This window comes from Salvelinus namaycush, chromosome 35 (assembly GCF_016432855.1).
Source record: "Salvelinus namaycush isolate Seneca chromosome 35, SaNama_1.0, whole genome shotgun sequence".
NCBI classification, from domain to species: domain Eukaryota; kingdom Metazoa; phylum Chordata; class Actinopteri; order Salmoniformes; family Salmonidae; genus Salvelinus; species Salvelinus namaycush.
The window spans coordinates 26254077-26276171 of NC_052341.1; the positions used below are offsets into that span (position 1 = coordinate 26254077).

The 22095-nt window shown below is 42.4% G+C and overlaps 1 protein-coding gene across 1 annotated transcript in view; it reads left to right on the forward strand.

Annotated features, from left to right (window-relative positions):
• The window catches only part of LOC120029632 (glutamate dehydrogenase, mitochondrial-like), a 33091-nt gene extending 23586 nt beyond the window's left edge, over positions 1 to 9505 (forward strand). Inside the window, exons 7-13 of the mRNA XM_038974921.1 lie at positions 5163 to 5300; positions 5464 to 5601; positions 5723 to 5803; positions 6016 to 6139; positions 8009 to 8100; positions 8241 to 8303; positions 8570 to 9505. Of these exons, the coding sequence (XP_038830849.1) occupies positions 5163 to 5300; positions 5464 to 5601; positions 5723 to 5803; positions 6016 to 6139; positions 8009 to 8100; positions 8241 to 8303; positions 8570 to 8689 (756 nt within the window). The 3' untranslated portion in view covers positions 8690 to 9505. The remainder of the gene's footprint in view (positions 1 to 5162; positions 5301 to 5463; positions 5602 to 5722; positions 5804 to 6015; positions 6140 to 8008; positions 8101 to 8240; positions 8304 to 8569) is intronic.
• The last annotated feature ends 12590 nt before the right edge of the window (positions 9506 to 22095 follow it).

The window sequence follows — 22095 nt, forward strand, 5'->3', positions numbered from 1 at the left end:
GTGGGCAGCTAGGAGGAGGTGCTCTTATTCTCCATGGACTTTACAGTGTCCCAGAACTTTTTGGAGATAGAGCTACAGGATGCAAATTTCTGTTTGAAAAAGCTAGCATTTGCTTTCCTAGCTGACTGTGAATTGGTTTCTGACTTCCCTGAAAAGTTGCATATCGCGGGGACTATTCGATGCTAGTGCAGTATGCCACAGGATGTAAACACAGGATTTAAACTGTATCACTCAGCATTTTGTGGCAGGGCAGGCACTTTGCTGATTCTTGATGTTTAGTTGTAGAACTGTTTATCTGTTTTACTTTTTACTGTTGTACTTAAATGATTTCTTTTAACATACATTCGTTAAAAGACTTGATTATACACTACCGTTCAAAAGTTTGGGGTCAGTTATAAATGTCCCTGTTTTTGAAAGAAAAGCACATTTTCTCTCCATTAAAATATCATCAAATTGATCAGAAATACAGTGTAGACGTTGTAAATGACTATTGAAGCTGGAAACGGCAGATCTTTTATGGAATATCTACATAGGCGTACAGAGGCCCATTATCAGCAACCATCACTCCTGTGTTCCAATGGCACGTTGTGTTAGCTAATCCAAGTTTAGCATTTTTTTAAATTTTATTTAACCTTTATTTAAAAGGCTAATTGATCGTCAGAATACCCTTTTGCAATTATGTTAGCACAGCTGAAAACTGTTGTGCTGATTAAAGATACAACTGGCCTTCTTTAGACTAGTTGAGTATCTGGAGCATCTGGAGCATGGTTTGATTACAGACTCAAAATGACCAGAAACAAAGAACTTAATTCTGAAACTCGTCAGTCTATTCTTGTTCTGAGAAATGAAGGCTATTCCAAGTGAGTTACTGCCAAGAATCTGAAGATCTCGTACAACGTTGTGTGCTACTCCCTTCACAGAACAGCGCAAACTGGCTCTAACCAGAATAGACGTCTACTGATGTACTGGCCTGTCTCCTGGTAGCGCCTCCATACTCTGGACACTACGCTGACAGACACAGCAAACCTTTTTGCCACAGCTCGCATTGATGTGCCATCCTGGATGAACTGCACTACCTGAGCCACTTGTGTGGGTTGTAGACTCCGTCTCATGCTACCACTAGAGTGAAAGCACCGCCAGCATTCAAAAGTGACCAAAACATCAGCCAGGAAGCATAGGAACTGAGAAGTGGTCTGTGGTCACTTATTTTTTTGAGCAGTGTATATATATTTAAGACAATTGAATTTAGCAATATACCACATTACTTCTTACTAGTAACACAGCATTTGGAAAGTATTCAGACCCCTTGACTTTCTGCATTTTGTTACGTTACAGCCTTATTCTAAAATTTATGAAATCGTTTTTTTCACTCATCAATCTACACACAACACCCCATAATGACAAAGCAAAAACAGGTTTTTTGAAATTTTAGCAAATGTATTAAAAATGAAAAACTTAAATTACATTTACATACAGTTGAAGTCGGAAGTTTACATACACCTTAGCCAAATACATTTAAACTCAGTTTTTCACAATTCCTGACATTTAATCCTAGTAAAAATTCCCTGTCTTAGGTCAGTTAGAATCACCACTTTATTTTAAGAACGTGAAATGTCAGAATAATAGTAGAGAGAACGATTTATTTTAGCTTTTATTTCTTTCATCATATTCCCAGTGGGTCAGAAGTTTACATACACTCAATTAGTATTTGGTAGCATTGCCTTTTAAATTGCTTAACTTGGGTCAAATGTTTCGGGTAGCCTTCCACAAGCTTCCCACAATAAATTGGGTGAATTTTGGCCCGTTCCTCCTGGTGTAACTGAGTCAGGTTTGTAGGCCTCCTTGCTCGCACACGTTTTCAGTTCTGCCCACAAGTTTTGTGATGGCCACTCCAATACCTTGACTTTGTTGTCCTTAAGCCATTTTGCCACAACTTTGGAAGTATGCTTGGGGTCACTGTCCATTTGGAAGACCCATTTGTGACCAAGCTTTAACTTCCTGACTGATGTCTTGAGATGTTGCTTCAATATAGCCACATCGTTTTCCTACCTCATGATGCCATCTATTTTGTGAAGTGCACCAGTCCCTCCTGCAGCAAAGCACCCCCACAACATAATGCTGCCACCCTGTGCTTCACGGTTGGGATGGTGTTCTTTGGCTCGCAAGACTCCCCCATTTTCCTCCAAACATAACGATGGTCATTATTATTAACAGTTCTATTTTTGTTTCATCAGAGCAGAGGACATTTCTCCAAAAAGTACGATCTTTGTCCCCATGTGCAGTTGCAATCCGTAAGTCTGGCTTTTTTATGGTGGTTTTGGAGCAGTGGCTTCTTCCTTGCTGAGCGGCCTTTCAGGTTATGTCGATATAGGACTCTTCACAAGGTCCTTTGCTGTTGTTCTGGGATTGATTTGCACTTTTCGCACCAAAGTACGTTCATCTCTAGGAGACAGAACGTGTCTCCTTCCTGAGCGCTATTCTTAAAATAAAGTGGTGATCTTAACTGAACTATAACAGGGAATATTTACTAGGATTAAATGTCAGGAATTGTGTAAAACTGAGTTTAAATGTATTTAGCTAAGGTGTATGTAAACTTCTGACTTCAACTGTAGGTATTCCTCTTGTCCAGATGGGATAGGGCAGTGTGATGGCGATTGCATCGTCTGTGGACCTGTTGGGGCGGAATGCAAACTGAAGTGGGTGTAGGGTGGCAGGTAGAGTGAAGGTGATATGATCCTTGACTAGTTTCTCAAAGCACTTCATGTTGACAGAAGTGAGTGCTATGGGGCGGTAGTCATTTAGTTCAGTTATCTTTGCGTTCTTGGGTACAGGAACAATGGTGGCCGTCTTGAAGCATGTGGGGATAGCAGACTGGGATAGGGAGCGATTGAATATGTCCGTAAACACACCAGCCAGCTGGTCTGCGCATGCTCTGAGGACGCGGCTATGGATGTCGTCTGGGCCAGCAGTCTTGCGAGGGTTAACACATTTAAATGTCTTCCTCACGTCGGCCACGGAGAAGGAGGGGGGGGGGGGGGGGGGGGGTTGCAGTCCTTGTTAGCGGGCCGTGACGGTTGCACTGTATTATCCTCAAAGCGGGCAAAGAAGGTGTTTAGTTTGTCTGTAAGCGAGATGTGGCTGGTTTTCTTTTTGTTGTCTGTCATTTGCTGTAGACCCTGCCACAAACGTCTCGTGTCTGAGCCATTGAATTGTGACTCCACTTTGTCCCTATACCGACATTTCGCTTGTTTGATTGCCTTGCGGAGGGAATAACTACACTGTTTATATTCAGCCATATTCCCATACCTCTTTCCATGGTTAAATGCGGTGGTTCGCGCTTTCAGTTTTGCGCAAATGCCGCCATCCATCCATGGTTTCTGGTTAGGGTAGGTTTTAAGTCACAGTGGGTACAACATCTCCAATGCAATTCCTTATAAACTCACTCACTGAGTCAGCGTATAGATCGATGTTATTCTCTGAGGCTGCCCGGAACATTTCCCAGTCCGCGTGATCAAAACAATTTTGAAGCGTGGATTATGATTGGTCAGACCAGCGTTGTTTGGTTCTCGTCACGGGTGCATCCTGTTTGAGTTTCTGCCTGTAAGACGGTAGGAGCAAGATGGAGTCATGGTCGGATTTGCCGAAGGGAGGGCCTTGTATGCATCGCGGATGTTAGAGTAGCAGTGATCGAGTGTATTGCCCGCACGAGTGCTGCAATCAATATGCTGATAGAATTTAGGTAGCCTTGTTCTCAAATTAGCTTCGTTAAAATCCCCAGCTACAATAAATGCATTCTCAGGATATATGGTTTCCAGTTTACATAGAGTCCAGTGAAGTTCCTTAACCTTTCAGTGATACCCATCCGGGAGCATCCTCATCAAAAAAGCTGACTAGCATAGCCTAGCCTAACGGGACAGGGATATCATATAATATAATTTTCATGAAATCACAAGTCCAATACAGCAAATGAAAGATAAACATCTTGTGAATCCAGCCATCATTTCCGATTTTTAAAATGTTTTACAGCAAACACTATGTATTTATATTAGCTAACCACAATAGCCAAAGACTCAAAGAAGCATACACCCCGCCCTTCTTCTTCCCAGAGAGGTGTTTATCTCTTTCGGAGCGACACATAAAGAAGCCCGGACCTGACTGTACACGCACACACACACGCAGACACACACACACACACGCAGGTACACACACACACACACATGCAGACACACACACACACTTGCAGGCCCCATGGCCTTGTCCTCCTTCCTGGAAGCCTGTCTATAATTATCACCATTTCCCTGTAATGAGCTGCGGAGGGTGTACGACAAGGTATGTGTTTGTGTGTAGGTCACTCAGTGTAAGGGTGAATGTACTACAGATTAAGTTAGGATGAAAGTTAATGGCAACAGCAGTAGAGATCTGTTAATATACTCGCATCTCGCCTTGGTGCCTGATGTACAGACTGACTGACTAAACAGAGAGAGGTTGCAGGTGAGGAATGTCTGTTTGTGTGTAGTGGTTGCAGGGAGAGGGGTGAGGTGGAGAGAGCTCACCCTGTGCCCTGCCGATCTGGTGTGTGTGTGTGTGTGTTTAGGGATAATCGCCGTGTGATTCGATTTTCTTGGAGATTTAGTGAGTACGCAGATCAGTGACGTCATCATGTATCTAGCAGATGACAGAGAGAGTTGAGGAAAGGAGTGGTCAGATTTCTGCTGCAATAAAGGAGCGGATAACGGAGAGAGACGGAAGTGAGGATAACGGAGAGTTAGACGGAGGAAAGGAGCTGATCTCTGAGTATTTAAAGACGTCGGCCACTGCTGCTGTGGACACGCCCCTCAACTACAATATCTGTTGTGCAGGGCTTATAGCAGCGTTATATACTCATCATAGTTAAAGCCATATTTCCCAGTTGTACCAGGTTTGGATAATATTTGATATTGCCTGGTTTCAGTCCTCTCTCTCTGCTTATTTGCTGTTTCAGTTTATTAGCTAGTAATCTGTGGCTGTGGCTTCTGCAGTGACAGAGGGGGGCCACATGGGGGCGCTAGTGTCATGTGTTTGTAGTGGAGCTGAGATCAGGCCTGGTCGGGTGTTTCTGCGCAGGTGGTGGTAGTGATGACGACATAATAATAATGATCTCTCTCCCTTTCTGTCTTCATTAGGGCTTTGGTAATGTGGGTCTCCACTCCATGCGGTACCTCCACAGGTACGGTGCTAAGTGTGTGGGCATCGCTGAGTTTGACGGCAGCATCTACAACCCAGAGGGCATTGACCCCAAGCAGCTGGAGGACTACAAACTGGTAAAAATACTCTCTTACTCTCCTGCATTCTCCCTCTCTTCTTCTTTCCGTCTACCTCCCTTCCTCTCTCTTCCTCCCTCTCTTGCTCTGAATATGAGCTGGCCAAGAAAGGCTTCCTCTCTCTCTCTCGTACTTACCTGTGTCTGTACATGTCTGTGCGCAGCAACACGGTACGATCGTAGGTTTCCCCGGGGCTCAGCCATACGAGGGCAGCCTCCTGGAAGCTCCGTGTCACATCCTGATCCCTGCCGCCAGCGAGAAGCAGCTCACACGCAACAATGCCCACAGAATCAAGGCCAAGGTACTACATTACAGACAACACCCCTATCTAAACTACACTATGCACAATACCCTATTTTCCTCAAGTTTCAACTACACTACCCACAGTCCTCTGCTCTAGCCAGTGTTGTTGTTTGTTCTAGATCATTGCTGAGGGAGCCAACGGCCCAACCACACCCGACGCTGACAAGATCTTCCTAGAGAACAAAGTCATGGTCATCCCTGTAAGAATACACACACACACACACACACACACACACACACACACACTAACCGACATGAATAAAACACACATTTGCATGTTAAGGCCGTCATGCACACATTCAGTGTCTGCAGTTCTCTCATTAACCAATCAAGAAGCTGAAGACTCACTCAACAATCCCAGACAGAGACATTTATCTGTTTACCCTCCTGTGTGTGTTTCTCCCTCCCCCAGGACATGTACCTGAACGCCGGTGGTGTGACAGTGTCCTACTTTGAGTGGCTCAAGAACCTGAACCATGTCAGCTATGGACGTCTCACCTTCAAATACGAGAGAGACTCCAACTACCATCTCCTCAGTAAGTCCTGACCTCTTACCTCTGACCCACAACCTCTCACCTTCCAATACAAGAGAGATTCCCACTACCACCTATATATATTTTTTATTTATTTAACTAGGCAACTCAGTTAAAAACAAATTCTTATTTACAATAACGGCCTAGGAACAGTGGGTTAACTGCTTTGCTCATGGGCAGAATGACATATTTTTACCTTGTCAGCTCGGGGATTCGATCTAGCAACCTTTCGGTTACTTGCCCAACACTCTAACCACTAGGCTACCTGCCACCCCGATATATAGTACATCCTGACTCCTGACACTTGTTAAATCAAACTTTATTAGAATTGCGTTTCAAAAATCTTGATACATTTTAGAGCACACATTTTGAAACAAAATAAAACACATATTGCTGGGGAAATTCCCAGGGACCACCACCTTTTTGCTTTAAGCGCCTTTTTCATTGGGAAAGTGCTAAACTATAACCAAAGCAAGATAATGATGATTGTGAGCACTTATGAATGCATTTTTCATACAAGCTCAATAAAAAAGACAAACATTAAAAGGTAGAAGATACAACATTAAAATAATAAGGTAAGAGGAACAGCAGGCTTTAGCATAATTGTTCATCAAATTATACATCCTGTAAAATAATGTTTCTCTTCTGATCTGACCTGGAAGGTTCAGTGCTACTTCTTACCTCCTCCCACCTCTTCCTTTATTTCCTCCTTTATGTCTTCCTCTTTTATGTCCTCGCTCTCTCTTTCCCTCTGCTCTCCTCTTTCCCCAATGACTAGCTCTGCCATTTTCTCCTCGACATGCTCTGTCGTCTCGACGCTCTTTCTCACGCTCTTGACACTCTGTCTCACGCTCTCGCGCAGGGCTGGGAAATCATTTGGGAATATCTTTAACGTCTCACTATTACCCTGCACCATGATTGTCCCAGTTTCATACACATTTATAGTGCCTGCCTTCGTTTTCAGTTGTTTGCCATCTTGAATTTTTTCCCACTGTTTTCCCTCAGGATAGTGTTTCAGTAATTCCTCTTCCCATGCAGAACCGTTTGGTGTGTAGAAAATGAGGTCGCACGGAGCCTTTTTTTTTTCATCACGATATAAAGTCTCTGGATGTTCCTGCAAAACCATTTTTTTATATCTTTTCTTTTCTTTTTCATCTGTCATCCCCTCAGGGTAGGGGATGAGGGGGGGCAAATTGTTCAGTTTTACCTCTGCCATTTCTAGATGTGGCAACTAGATTTCCTTTGATTGTTTGTTTACTACCACCTGTAATAAAGATGAATGTTCATGTATTTATTGTCTAGGTCACTCATTAACAACATATTTTCTTTAAAATATAGCCCAGGTTAAATATTAGGAGCAGGGCCCTGTATTTCCTTGACTAATGTTGGAGGTCTTTAATCTGTACTCACTCTGGAGCTGTGTGTCCGCTTTCTGATCTCGCCTCTCTGTCTGTAGAAGATCTGTGTTCGTTCAGTTCTGTAGCCTTTTCCTCTTCCTTTAACAACCTCGGTGTAGCAGGAGATATATTACTGTGTCCTCTCTTGGAAATTGTCTGTAAGGATAACTGAAAAGATGACCGCGAAAGAAGTGTAACTGGTGATATTTCCGCTGGTCACCCCTGTATATACAGTAGGTTCGTTTAAGGTGCCGTGCCAGATAGAAAGATACGCCTTTCTGACGTTGAGGTCTCGACTGAATGAAAGCAATACTAATCTGAATTATGTGAGTGAACCCAGATGAAACTTCAGGGATGAATGTTGATCGACTGGATATACTTGAAAATACGATGGTTGCTAAGGTTCAGGTTGCATTGCTACATTGCCATCTAACTATTTCTTTCTCTCTCTCCCCACTCTCTTCCTCTCTGTCAGTGTCCGTTCAGGAGAGTTTGGAGAGGAAGTTTGGAAAGCAGGGAGGACCAATCCCCGTTGTCCCCACCGCTGACTTCCAGGCCAGAGTCGCTGTGAGCACACCACACACACACACACACACACACACACACACACACACACACACACACACACACACAACCTATGTGGTGCGGAGATGATGTAGTCTGTTGGCAGTTTGATAACACATCTTTCCTTCCTCTCTCCACTCCAGGGTGCTTCTGAGAAGGACATTGTTCACTCTGGGCTGGCCTACACCATGGAGAGATCTGCCAGGGTAAGAGTGTGAGCGTGCGTACACGTGTGTGTGCGTGCGTGTGTGTCTGCGGGTGTTTGTGAGGTTAGTGCCGATGAGTCAGATCCTAGAATTAAATCATATGTTCTCTGAGACAGACTGTGATAATGACAATGCCCCCGCCCTGACCCGGGGCACCTCTCAATCACACCACCATGTGTCTGTGTATGTTTGTGTCAGTGTGTGTGACTGGTTTTGCCAGTGTAACTGGTATCTAACTAGTGTTTGTGTGTTTTGTCTCCCTGCAGCAAATCATGCGTACGGCCAGTAAGTACAACCTGGGTCTGGACCTGCGGACGGCTGCGTACGTCAACGCCATCGAGAAGGTGTTCAAGGTCTACAACGAGGCCGGCATCACCGTCACATAATCACCCTATCAAAGTCAGACCCCTCCTATACTGCCCTGATATTTGTTCCACCGCTTCCCCATCGCCCAATCAGCCTTTAGAACATTTTAGCTTTTACATTAGAGATCCCCACCTCCCTTTCGTACGCACGCACGCACACACACACACACAGACACACATGCATACACACACACTGACACGTACTGTGTTCTGTGTCCCATGACCTCGCCATATCTCAGTATCATGACGGTAACTCAGTATTTCTGTATCGTTTTGTTTCAGTATTGTCGTTCAGTTATTATTTGTGTATTTTGAAAGGAGCAGGTTGTAGCAGGAAGCTAGCAATGCTGAGAGAGATTTAAGACGACCCCCCCCCCCCCCCCCATTACTATCTGAGTTCAATGTCTGTCTTTTTGTCTTGTTTGACCCTGGTGTTGCCATGGTTTCAGACCACAGCACTGGAGATGCCTTAGCTCTGACGGAGCTCTGTACTGAAGAGACGCACATACACCACTATACTGTACTTAAAAAAAGGAAATAGATTTCATGTTAACTTTAGACTTATACTTTATTTAAAAAAAAGGGAAATGGTTTAAAACTTTATATCAGGGAAAGGTGATATCATATGTGTTCCTCCCAGAGGATACGGGTCAGAGGTCAAGGCCCATATCCACAAAGCATCTCAGAAAAGGTCCTAGGAATTCTGTTAGAACCTGTTTTAAGACAATAAAACTCCCAGCTCAGAGTAGGTTTTAGGATGATGTTAAGACACTGCTCAGATGGGCCTTCCGAGTGGCGCAGCGGTCTAAGGCACTGCTTGGGGCGTTACTAAAGACCTGGGTTCGATCCCAGGCTGTGTCACAACCGGTCGTGACCGGGAGTCCCATAGGGCGGCGCACAATTGGCCCAGCGTCGTCTGTGTTAGGGGAGGGCTTGGCCGGGGGGGGGGGCTTTGATTGGCTCATCGTGCTCGACTCCTTGTGGTGGGCCGGGTGCTTGTTGAACAGTGTTTCCTCCGACACAGTGGATAAGCGGGTGGGTGTTAAGAGTCTGGTTTGGCAGGTCATGTTTCAGACTCGACCTTCGCCCTCTCCTGAGTCCATTGGGGAGTTGCAGCGATTATTTTGACAATATTACCGTTATAGCAACACACACATTGTTACTCCCGTTTAACAACTCTAAATCGTTTTGGCACAGTAGGCATCAAGTCACTTGCCGATAATGTTTGAAATGTCTGTCATTTTTATTGAACACAAGCAAACCTACCTATACCTACAGTTGGGACAATTTATAGGTTTGCCCAATTTAGACATATATTTTAACAATGTGAGGTTGCGTTCCAAATGGATAACTTGATGTAGGTAATTAAATAATCAAAAAGAAAATCTGTTTATTTATTAGCGTAGTGGTTATAAATATTTAGGCAAATCATGTGAAATAGGACTTGTGAAATCATTGTCAAAAGGGCAAGAGATACTGTTGCATGTAGGTCTAGATTATTTATGGATTGATGAAATATCAAAACGTTCTTTTAAAAACTCAAAAGCAAAAACAATCCACTGACTGGCTGCATTTTTCTATTATCAAGACACCTGCTGGTAACTTAACTGGTTAGGACAGCTCATGAGGTGTCCTGATTATCTGTCAACTAGGTGGGACTCTTATGACTAAAGAGGCTTCATGCGTAGCTTTTACTTTCACTCATAATAGTAGGAGTGAAATATTATCTATTCTCAGCACTTATGACCAATTTTCAACTCAGACGCTTTGTTGATACGGGCTCAGGGTTAGAGGTCAGGGGTCATGGTTAGCGTTCTGTGCTGAGGAACACTGGGTTCTACTATGTTTGGTTTAGTAAAGTTCTACACCCTTCTCCACTACATCCGTCCCCCCACGAGCCCCCCAACCTTCCCTGCCTACTGCTCCTGTCTTGTCCAATCTGACCCTCCTCCAAACCCCCCGCCCTGAGCGAGAGTCGAGCTACTCAATGGAACAAACGTTCTCCTTTTACTTCTCCAATAACCCGTTCAAGCCCGCAAATGGAAATTGCTTTGGGAAATGTGTATTTCCTTTTTTTTGTTGAAAACCAATAAAATGATGACAAAAACACAAGTGCGGCTTGACTGATGTATAAGCGCAGTACGTGAGGTACAGACAGACAGAGACTAGTGCTGAAAGATAGGTGTTTTATTCATGTTTATTCATGTCCTATTTACTTTATACAGATCTCAGTTACAGTACAGAGATGGGGTTGGTTGAGGGGAAGGAAGGTTTGTGGTTGAGGTATCCAGAGAACTCTTCAGGGGTGAGTGGAGACATGGTATAGTCCAGGTCGGGGGATTATTTCATAAGGCCCTTTCCGAAAGACTTGGCTTTGTCTACAGCACTGTCCTTGGCTGCATTGGCTGCGACCCCTTTCACTGCATCAGTCACCAATTCACCAATACCTGTAGAAACAACCACATCATCAGACACCATTTCAACAATGCGTACAAAGACATCGGACTCCCAACACAATCATTATATATCTTACACCTGGGTCGCATTCAGGAGGCTGCAACATACTGAATGTTGTAGATAGAAATTCCACGAATAGAGTTGACATTGTGGGTGTGTGTCTACATCAGGGGTGTCAAACAAATTTTGCTCCGTGTGCCGGATTCTGTCTTCAACGAGATCCGGAGCGTCACACTGAAAATGAGTTATATTTCCTCGCCATCAAACTTAGCAAAAAATTGTCCCTCTATCGATTGTTTTTGGAATTTTCGATACTGTAGCTTTAATTTCTGTGATTATTAGCGAGCTGGACACAGTCAAGAAACTGTACGTGGGTCTATTATAATTTCCACACAGTTTGGATTTGGTTTTAGTTATTTGAAGATACACTGAGTTACTTTCGTTTGACATCCCTGGTCTAGACCCATACAGGTGAGGCTACATGACCGTGTTAGCATTGTAACTCAGAATAGACAGATCACCTTGATCTTTCTTCGGTTCCTTCGTTCCTCCGATCATATCTCCCACCTTCCCCTTCACCACACCAGCTAGACAGAGGGAGAGAGAGAGGGGGCTGTCAAACATGCACCTGTCTCGACATGACGAAACACTGGGTGGAAATTCAATCGTATGTCTCGTTAGGAAGAATGTGTCAGCTGGAACTCATGATGTGATGCCACAGAATCTTTGTTTATTTTTCCCTTTCTGATAGAAATGAGCTCCCACACTTTTAAATCTAGACAAATCCATCTAACTGTACATTTTGAAACATGAGCAGTGCCATAAAGTACAGATCCAAGATGTTTTTTTTTCTTCCTTATTTGGTTTAAGAATGTTGTTGGCTAATCAACTGCAGATGCGCTTAAAATGCCAAAGTCCAGATTGAACATTTTGAAGGCTGATAACACAACAATGAATACTAAAATCAAAGCAAAACTATATTACTGCATATAAACATCATTTCTGCTGTGTGTTTGGTTTTAAACAATTCATTCTCCACATGAATGTCTCCCATCATTCGACCACGTAAACAAACATCATTATCAATTTATCTTATAGATGCCTTTTTTCTCACCTGCTTTGTCAATGACCGCATCCACCTGTTTCCCTGATCCTTTCAGAAGATCCATCTCTGCGTGTTCTGTTCTCGGCGGTAGAGTGTGAGAACTTTTGGATGTGGGTGTGTGTGTGTGTGTGTGTGCGTGGGTTTATATGAGGTTGGGAGAGATGCTTAGAGGCCACCCCTCCATCACACACCCCTCAAGTCATACCACACCCTCAGGGTGCGAGACGCATTTGTTGTTGGTGTCCATATGAAAACTTGTTGTCAGTGGAAACGCCCAGCAGCGGAACTGTAAATACCGTAGGCGGGATAGGCCTCCTAACTTTATTAGGATCCTCAAACATTGTTTGAACTGAGGACCCAAAAATGATAAAGGATATACAGATACTTGGACTTGGGAGTCACACATGCACGCACATACACACACAATCCTTATTCACTTCATAGATATCCATAATGTGAAGATGCACATGATACATTATTAAATGCAAATAATACATATATAATTCATTTATTTGATATTAAGATGCATGGGAAATAGTGGATGTGATGTCCTGGGAGGTTACCAGACCTTTTGACTGACCGTCTAAACAGCTCAGCTATAAAAACAGACACAACGATACATGGGCCAAGCCAAAACCAGCATAGAACGCACTCCGTACCAGGACAGTTCTCTCACAGATTGTTTCTCTGTGTTTGTGTGGATTCCTTAGGGGTGTTGGCTGTACGTATGTATGTGTGAGCGTGTGAGAGTGTGAGAAAGTGACACCTACCGCGCCTAGGTGTGGCTCCTCTCCATTCCACCTCTGGCAAGACACTCCTCTGTTTTAATGTCTTCTGGCGCAGGATCTAAGTGTGTGTGGAGCAGTTAAGGACTTGTCTGTGAATGGAACATTGGGCTGGTTACATGTCGTCCTGAAAGATCATTCATTAAAACACTAATGGCTCTATTCAAACCGTATCGCTTAAGTTCAGCGTTACCAGTGGTGGAAAAAGTACCCAATTGTCATACTTGAGTAAAAGTAAGGATACCTTAATAGAAAATGATTCAAGTAAAATGGAAAGTCAACCAGTAAAATTCTACTTGATTAAAAGTCTAAAACAATTTGCTTTTAAATATACTTAAGTATCAAAAGTAAATGTAATTCATAAAATATACTTAGGTATCAAAAGTAAAAGAATAAATCATTTTTCATTCTTTATATTATATTAAGCAAACCATACGACATGATTTTCTTGTTTTGAACATTTACAGATAGCCAGTGGCACGCTCCAACACTCAGATATAAATTACAAACGAAGCAGATCAGAGGCGGTAGGGATGACCAGGGATGTTCTCTTGATAAGTGCATGAATTGGAGGACCCTTTTCCTGTCCTGCTAAGCATTTGAAATGTAACAAGTGCTTTTGGGTGTCAGGGAAAATGTATGGAGTAAAAAGTACATTATTTGATTTTGATGTGATTTAGTAGGATCCCCATTAGCCTACGCCAATGGCGACAGCTTGTGTTACTGGGGTCCGCCAAATAACGGAAAAGACGTTACAGACAAAAAACTTTACAATTTACATACATTTAAAAACATTCACGTATAGTGTATGTGCATCTATCAGTTCATCATCATACATGTCAGTACACACAACAAGTAGGTCACATGGGGGAGAGGCGTTGTGCTGCGAGGTGTTGCTTTATTTGTTTTTTGAAACCAGGTTCACTTACACTATACGAGATGGAAGGGCGTTCCATGCAATCATGTCTCTGTATAATACAGTTGTCACGCCCTGACCGTAGATTGCTTTGTATGTTTCTATTTTTAGTTTGGTCAGGGTGTGATGTGGGTGGGTATTCTATGTCTGGTGTTTTATGTTGTCCTTGTTTTTTATTTCTATGTGTTTGGCCTGGTATGGTTCTCAATCAGAGGCAGCTGTCTATCGTTGTCTCTGATTGAGAATCATACTTAGGTAGCCTGTTCCCACCTGTGTTTGTGGGTGGTTGTTTTCTGTTTTGTGTGTTCCCCTTACAGGACTGTTCGTTTATCTTTTTTGTTGTTTTGTCAAGTGTTTCATATTTTAATTAAAATAATGAACACTTACCACGCTGCACCTTGGTCCTCCTCTTCTCCTCTATATGACGATCGTGACAACAGTACGTTTCCTTGAATTTTATTACATATATAATAAATAGTAAATTACAGATACCCCAAAAAACTACTTAAGACTTAAGTACTTTAGACCGCTGAACGTTACAGCATGATAGAAATTTAAAAGCAATCTTGCCTCGTTGGCGGGGACTGCATTACTGTAAACGCTGCGTATGTTGGCTCAATCTTTACATTTATATTGCGCAATCTGTAACGCTTCAGCGATACAGACTGAATAGAGCCCTAGGACTGGGCTCAATGACACTAGAGGTTCTACGTTGGCTTTGTTTTCTTTCTAGCCTCTCTTAACCAGTTGCGTTGCATGGGTAAAATCACCGGGGAGGCCAAGCCAGAAGAACCATATTACAACCTACGGTACCAGTCAAAAGTTTGGACACACCTACTCACCACACCTACTACACCTACAAGGGTTTTTCTTTATTTTTACTATTTTATACATTGTATATTAATAGTGAAGACATCAAATCTATGACTTAACACATATGGAACAATGTATTAACCAAAAAAGTGTTAAACAAATCAAAATAGATTTTATATTTGAGATTCTTCAAAGTAGCCACACTTGGCATTCTCTCATCCAGCTTCATGAGGTAGTCGCCTGGAATACATTTCAATTCATAGGTGTGCCTTGTTAAATGTTAATTTGTGGAAATTCTTTCCTCCTTAATGCGTTTGAGCCAATCAGTTGTGTTGTGACAAGGTAGGGTTGGTATACAGAAGATAGCCCTATTTGGTAAAAGACCAAGTGCATATTATGGCAAGAACAGCTCAAATAAGCAAAGAGAAATGACAGTCCATCATTACTTTAAGACATGAAGGTCAGTCAATGCGAAACATTTCAAGAACTTTGAAAGTTTCTTCAAGTGCAGTCGCAAAAACCATCAAGCGCTCATGAGGACCGCCACAGGAAAGGAAGACCCAGAGTTACCTCTGCTGCAGAGGATAAATTCATTAGAGTTACCAGCCACAGAAATGTCAGCCCAAATAAATGCTTCACAGAGTTTAAGTAACAGACACATCTCAACATCAACTGTTCAGAGGAGACTTCGTGAAGCAGGCCTCCATGGTCTAATTGCTGCAAAGAAACCACTTTTAAAGGACACCAATAAGAAGAAGAGACTTGCTTGGGCCAAGAAACACAAGCAATGGGCATTAGACCGGTGGAAATCTGTCCTTTGGTCTGCTGAGTCCAAATTTGAGATTTTTGGTTCCAACCGACGCAGATTAGGAGTAAATGAAAAGCAGAGTAAAGAAAAAGCAGCCAACAAGTGCTCAGCATATGTGGGAACTCCTTCAAGACTGTTGGAAAGGTATTCCAGGTGAAGCTGGTTGAGAGAATGCCAAGAGTGTGCAAAGCTGTCATCAAGGCAAAGGGAGGCTACTCTGAAGAATCTCAAATATAAAATATTATTTGATTTGTAAAACACTTCTTTGGTTACTACATGATTCCATATGTGTTATTTCATAGTTTTGATGTCTTCACTATTGTTCTACAATGTAGAAAATAGTAAAAATAAAGAAAAACCCTTGAATGAGTTGTGTCCAAACTTTTGACTGGTACTGTATATGTAACAAAATACCTGTAAATAACTCAAATGTTAAACAAATGTACTTTTGTCCTCCGGAGAGGGGCGTTGATGGATGTGCCAATAATAATTGACTGGTACTGTATATGTCGTGATAATTGCATTGTTTGCTCTATAACCTGTTAGTTCATGTGCCTTGAGGCCTAAGGCGGAGACGATAAGAAGACACAGTGGCAGAATAAATTCAACCACACCTTTGTTTCCTCACAAAACCGGAGAGCAACCTAATTGCTCCTGTAAGTCGCTCTGGACAAGAGCGTCTGCTAAATATATATATATATTTTTTAAAGTATGAATACAATGCACCACGCCAGTTAGTTAGCATTAGCCTACTGCATATACTGTAGCTACATGTTGAACTTCCATCCTCTCAGGCCAGGGGCACAATGTATGAATTTATTGTTGGATCAGAATCGGAGTTATAATTATTGGCCAGTACGGAGAATTAAGAATAAACAAAAGTTCAAATCCCTATCTCCAGCCATGGATAATTTAGAAAAGGGATGATTTTAGCTAGCTAGCCACCGGAGGACAATGACACAACGAGATGCAACAATTTAAAAAAAGAAATTGGTCAATTAAGTTTTTTTCTTCTCATGAAACGTGATTGGTGTGAAGCCAAATCCAAGCTGGCTTCCCTTGACACTTTTTTTGATGCGCCAGGACCATTCACATCTGAGCTCACTCAGTTTTGCTCAACGCTGATTTGCTGTTATTATTATTTTTATTTTATTTATCAAGGGAGGCCAAATACTCGCTTGCTTCCCTTGCATTCAATGCTACAGGTGACAACAACCTCATACTCTTTATGACCAGACAGAATTTGATAGATGGCTACACATACTGAGACAGAGGGACGCTGTTTCGTTCACTCGGATGCTTTCTCCGGTGAGATACATTCAGCCTCTTGCGAATTTAAGGAAATGTATGAAACACAGAGAGACGAAAGATATATTATTTAGAATGTTCTTTCTTGGTCAATTCTTTGGGGAAGCCTGGCTTCCCTTGGCCTCCACGAATACACACCACTGCTCTAGACCTCTCTGTGACTCTGTCACCTCCCAGCATGCCGAGGGAGGGAGTTGCTTCATACAGTACCTGTGGGGGAGGACAAAGAGCCTGACTAAACCCCTGGTGCGTCACGCACACACACACACACACACACACACACACACACACACACACACACACACACACACACGCAGTTTTGTATTGCTATCTTTGTGGGTACCAAAGAATTGATTCCAATCCAAAATCATATTTTCCCTAACCCTAACAATACATCTAACCCTAACCTTAAACCATAACCTAACCGTAACCCCTAACCTTAATTCTAACCCTAACAAGGGCCTGATGTGCCCCAGCTGTGGGCCAAGATGGGACAAATTGGGCTGAAGGGAAATTTGATCCCGTAGCTCACCTCGGTGCCACTTTTTCCATCAATGGGCGATGGTTCAACGTGTAGTACACGAGCCTCATCATCTGACGACCCAGATTCAAGCTCCACCTAGGACGAGACACTCGTTTTTTATCCTGCGCCTGGGGACCTAAAAAGCCCAAGGCCCAAATGGGACAAAAGGCCCAGCTCTGCCCATGGCCTTTTATGGCCATCCAGGCCTATACACGTTTGACATTAAGCCTGACAAGAGGCACTCTGACTGGGACTCAGAGAATTACTTACTCCCTTGACCTGCTAACCTTAAAGGCCCAAGGTTTAAGGCCCAAAGCCCAAATGGGACAAAAGGCCCAGCTCTGCCCTTGGCCTTTTGTGAACATCCAGGCCTATACATGTTTGACATTAAGCCTGACAGGAGGCCCTCTGACTGGGGTCAGAGAATGGCTTATTCCCTTGACCTTTAGTAATCCAGGCCTATAGCTGGTTTTCATTTAGCCTGACAAGAGGCCCTCTGACTGGGACTCAGAGAATGACTTCCTCCCTTGACCTTTATTCATCCAGGCCTATAGCTGTTTGACATTAACCTGTTAGTGTGTAGGGGGCGCTATTTTCACTTTGGGAAAAAATCGTGCCCAATTTAAACGGCCTCGTACTCTATTCTAGATCGTACAATATGCATATTATTACTATTGGATAGAAAACACTCTCAAGTTTCTAAAACCGTTTGAATTATATCTGTGAGTAAAACAGAACTCATTTTGCAGCAAACTTCCTGACAGGAAGTGAAACATCTGAAATCGAGGCTCTGTTCCAGGGCCATCCTATTCAATTGCTTGAAATCTATGGATATACATGCACTTCATACGCCATCCACTAGATGTCAACAGGCAGTGAAAGGTGGAATGGGGTGTCTAGCTTGATCTGAGGTCAAACGAGAGCTCTTGGAATGACGTGACCCCAATTTCCTTTGTCTGCCAAGGCGCGGGAAGGAACCCCAGATTGCCTTCTGAAAAGCTTTCGGTATAGACGGCTAATATCTCCGGCTTTGATTTTATTTGATACATGTGATAATATCATCGTAAAGTATGTTTTTTCAATATAGTTTTATCAGATTATTGAATGTTTATCGGGAGTTTTGGCGTTTTCCGTTCTCTGCGTTTGGTGAAGATGGACATCTTCGCGCCACTTGGCTAGCTAAGGTTGCTAATTCGACAGGCGAAGAGGACATTCTAAAACCAAACAACGATTTATTCTGGACAAAGGACTCCTTGTACAAGATTCTGATGGAAGCTCAGCAAAAGTAGGAACCATTTATGATGTTACTTCGTATTTCTGTGGAAAATGTTTAGTTCTATTTTCCGTCCTCATTGCAGGCGCTGTCTCGTTATAACGTAAGCTGTATGTCGTACTAAAGTTATTTTTAAAAATCTAACATGGCGATTGTATTAAGAACTAGTGTATCTTTCATTTGCTGTACAACATGTATTTTTTAGTAAAGTTTATGATGAGTTCTTTGATTAGATTAGGTGACTGTCCAAAATATCTCTGGATAATTTTGTGCAGTTTGGCTACGTATTCACATTGTAAAACCACGAGTTGTACCGCTAAATATGCAAATTTTTGAACAAAACATATATGTATTGTGTAACATGATGTTATAGGACTGTCATCTGATGAAGTTTGTCAAGGTTAGTGAATAATTTAATATATTTTGCTGGTTTTTGCAATCACTACATTTTGCTACTGATAAATGCGTTTGTGTGGTTGGCTTTTGTGGTAAGCTAATATAATGCTATATTGTGTTTTCGCTGTAAAACACTTAAAAAATCTGAAATATTGGCTGGATTCACAAGATGTTTATCTTTCATTTGCTGTACACCATGTATTTTTCATAAATGTTTTATGATGAGTATTTAGTTATTTCACGTTGCTCTCTGTAATTATTCTTGCTGCTTCGGTGCTATTTGTGATTGTAGCTGCAATGTAAAACTATGATTTTATACCTCAAATATGCACATTTTTCGAACAAAACATAAATGTATTGTGTAACATGTTATAAGACTGTCATCTGATGAAGTTGTTTCTTGGTTAGTGACTAATTATATCTATATTTTGTCGGTTTTTTGAAAGCTACCTATGCGGTGGATAAATAGCATTGTGTGTTTGGCTATTGTGGTGAGCTAACATAAATATATATTGTGTTTTCGCTGTAAAACATTTTAAAAATCGGACATGTTGGCTGGATTCACAAGATGTTTATCTTTCATTTGCTGTGTTGGACTTGTTAATGTGTGGAAGTTAAATATTTCTAAAAAATATTTTTTGAATTTCACGCTCTGCCAACAAACTAACCCTAAGTATAACCCCTAAGCCTAAAATTGCATTTTTCCTTGTGGGGACCTGCAAAATGTCCCCACCACCTAATTTTCCTTGTTATACTATCCTTGTGAGGACTTCTGGTACCCACAAGGATAGTTAAAGAAACACACACACACACAAACACACGCACACACAAACACATGCGCGCACGCACACACGCACACACACACACACACACACACACACACACACACACACACACTGCTAAGACTTGCAGAGGGCATAGAAAATATCCAGGATGGTACCACAGTATGTCCATGGTAACATACTGTTGGCCATACACACTGTTATAACATGCATAATAAGTAATAACTCAAAAGGAAAAATGAAGACTGGGCACCGAAGTTTGGATTTCAACAAAACTGTCTTTAATTCACTGGTACTGTTTATAAAATCAGCAAGTCTGCTTTGATGCCAACTTAAACAAGGTGTGAGTGTGTTTGTGTATTATTTTGTGTGCTTGATGAGTGTACTGTGTGTATGGATTGTGGGGTTTTGCGGGTACGTGTGTGTGTGTGTGTGTGATGTGTGAATGTAAGAGTGCTGGATAAGGCAACATGCAGTAATCAGTTTCCAATGACCTCAAAGTAATAATACACACATACCTGCTCTATAATACAGACACTGATGCTGGACTGACCTGCTTTATATGTAACAGACACACACGCACACACAGACACACACTTTGTACCTGCACAGGGCAGACCTGTTTTTTGTACCTGCACCTGTTTTAGTCTCTAACATTACTTGCTGACCCAGGGAAGGGCGGGACACACTGAGTGACAGGGCAGAGGAAGCCTCTGAGTGGCTGAGATGGTTGACAACAGGAGCAGTTGACCAATGACAGAAGAAAATGTACTATTTTTTGTGGGAATCAAAAATCGATTTTGAATATAAATTTCCCAGCATTCCCTATGTGTGATGCTCCTCTATTCTACCTGTCTGTCTGACTATTGCTTGGTATTACTATGACAACAACATATTTTCACAAGTAATCATCATTCTGAATCACTTTCTGCTTTCCTCCCTTTCAACTCTGCCAGTCGACCCAGGCCATATCTAGAGCCAGACTAAACCCAGGCTAGACCAAAACCACTGTAGTGTATTGCGTATATTGATATCTTCTGCTGTTATGTGATTCCGAGTGGTGGCAGGAGCGTTCTTCCCCTCACACACACTAACAGTACATGTGTATTGCTTTCTGGCGTGTCTCAAGACATATTGTTTTGATATGCCGGGTAGTGTAGTGTTAACACACAGTTAGGCAACACACTATCTAGGTTACACCCACACTCCACCCCCAGGCGACAGCTGGCAGGTCTAGGTGCTGAGCTAAGCCTTGAAAAGAACATCAGGTACAGCCAATTGGGGTGATCGGCTGTCTATGAGAAAGAGAGGCCAGAAGCCTCTCTGCCGGCCTTTTATTTGTTTCTTTGTGTTAGTTAACCTCTAGTTGTTTGTTTCTTTGTGTTAGTTAACCTCTAGTTGTTTGTTTCTTTGTGTTAGTTAACCTCTATAGTTGTTTGTTTCTTTGTGTTAGTTAACCTCTATAGTTGTTTGTTTCTTTGTGTTAGTTAACCTCTATAGTTGTTTGTTTCTTTGTGTTAGTTAACCTCTATAGTTGTTTGTTTTTTGTGTTAGTTAACTTCTTTATTTGGGGATGCCTTTTTCTTGTTTTGTTTTTGTACATATTTATGTTTCACCATCTGAACAAGTAATAATCCACTTGGACTGGCTGGTCAAGAGGGCAAGAAGGAGCTGGCCCTGGACTTAAGGTAAGGTGCCTGTCTCCTGGGCGCACGTACATTCAACACCTGGTCACATACGCTTCCTTCTCATATTGATGCACACATCAAATCAGGTTACAGACCAGTAAACTAGGCCTAAGACCCCTAGACTTAACAAGTGCAACAATATAAGCCGGCTAGTTAATCGGTTTTAATATGACCCTGTTACATGTGTGACCAAACACACTTTAACACACACACACACACACACACTCTCTCTAATTCATTGCACATGTCCCTACAGCAGCATCTCATGGACAGAACACCCCTGAACTGGCCTACTACTTGACACGTCTAACAGACACACACACACAAGCATCCAAACTACGGTAAATCTCTCTGTGGTTCTGTAATCCTGAATAATCATCACAGCTCTCATCCACCCTGTGTGTGTGTGTGTGTGTGTGTGTGTGTGTGTGTGTGTGTGTGTGTGTGTGTGTGTGTATATTGTTGCTGTGTGTGTGTGTGTGTGCGCAGGCCTCTTGATAGAGTACTGGGTGGCAATAGGGAGAACATAACACTAGGGCGAACATCATGATGACAACGGCACAAAGGCGGGGA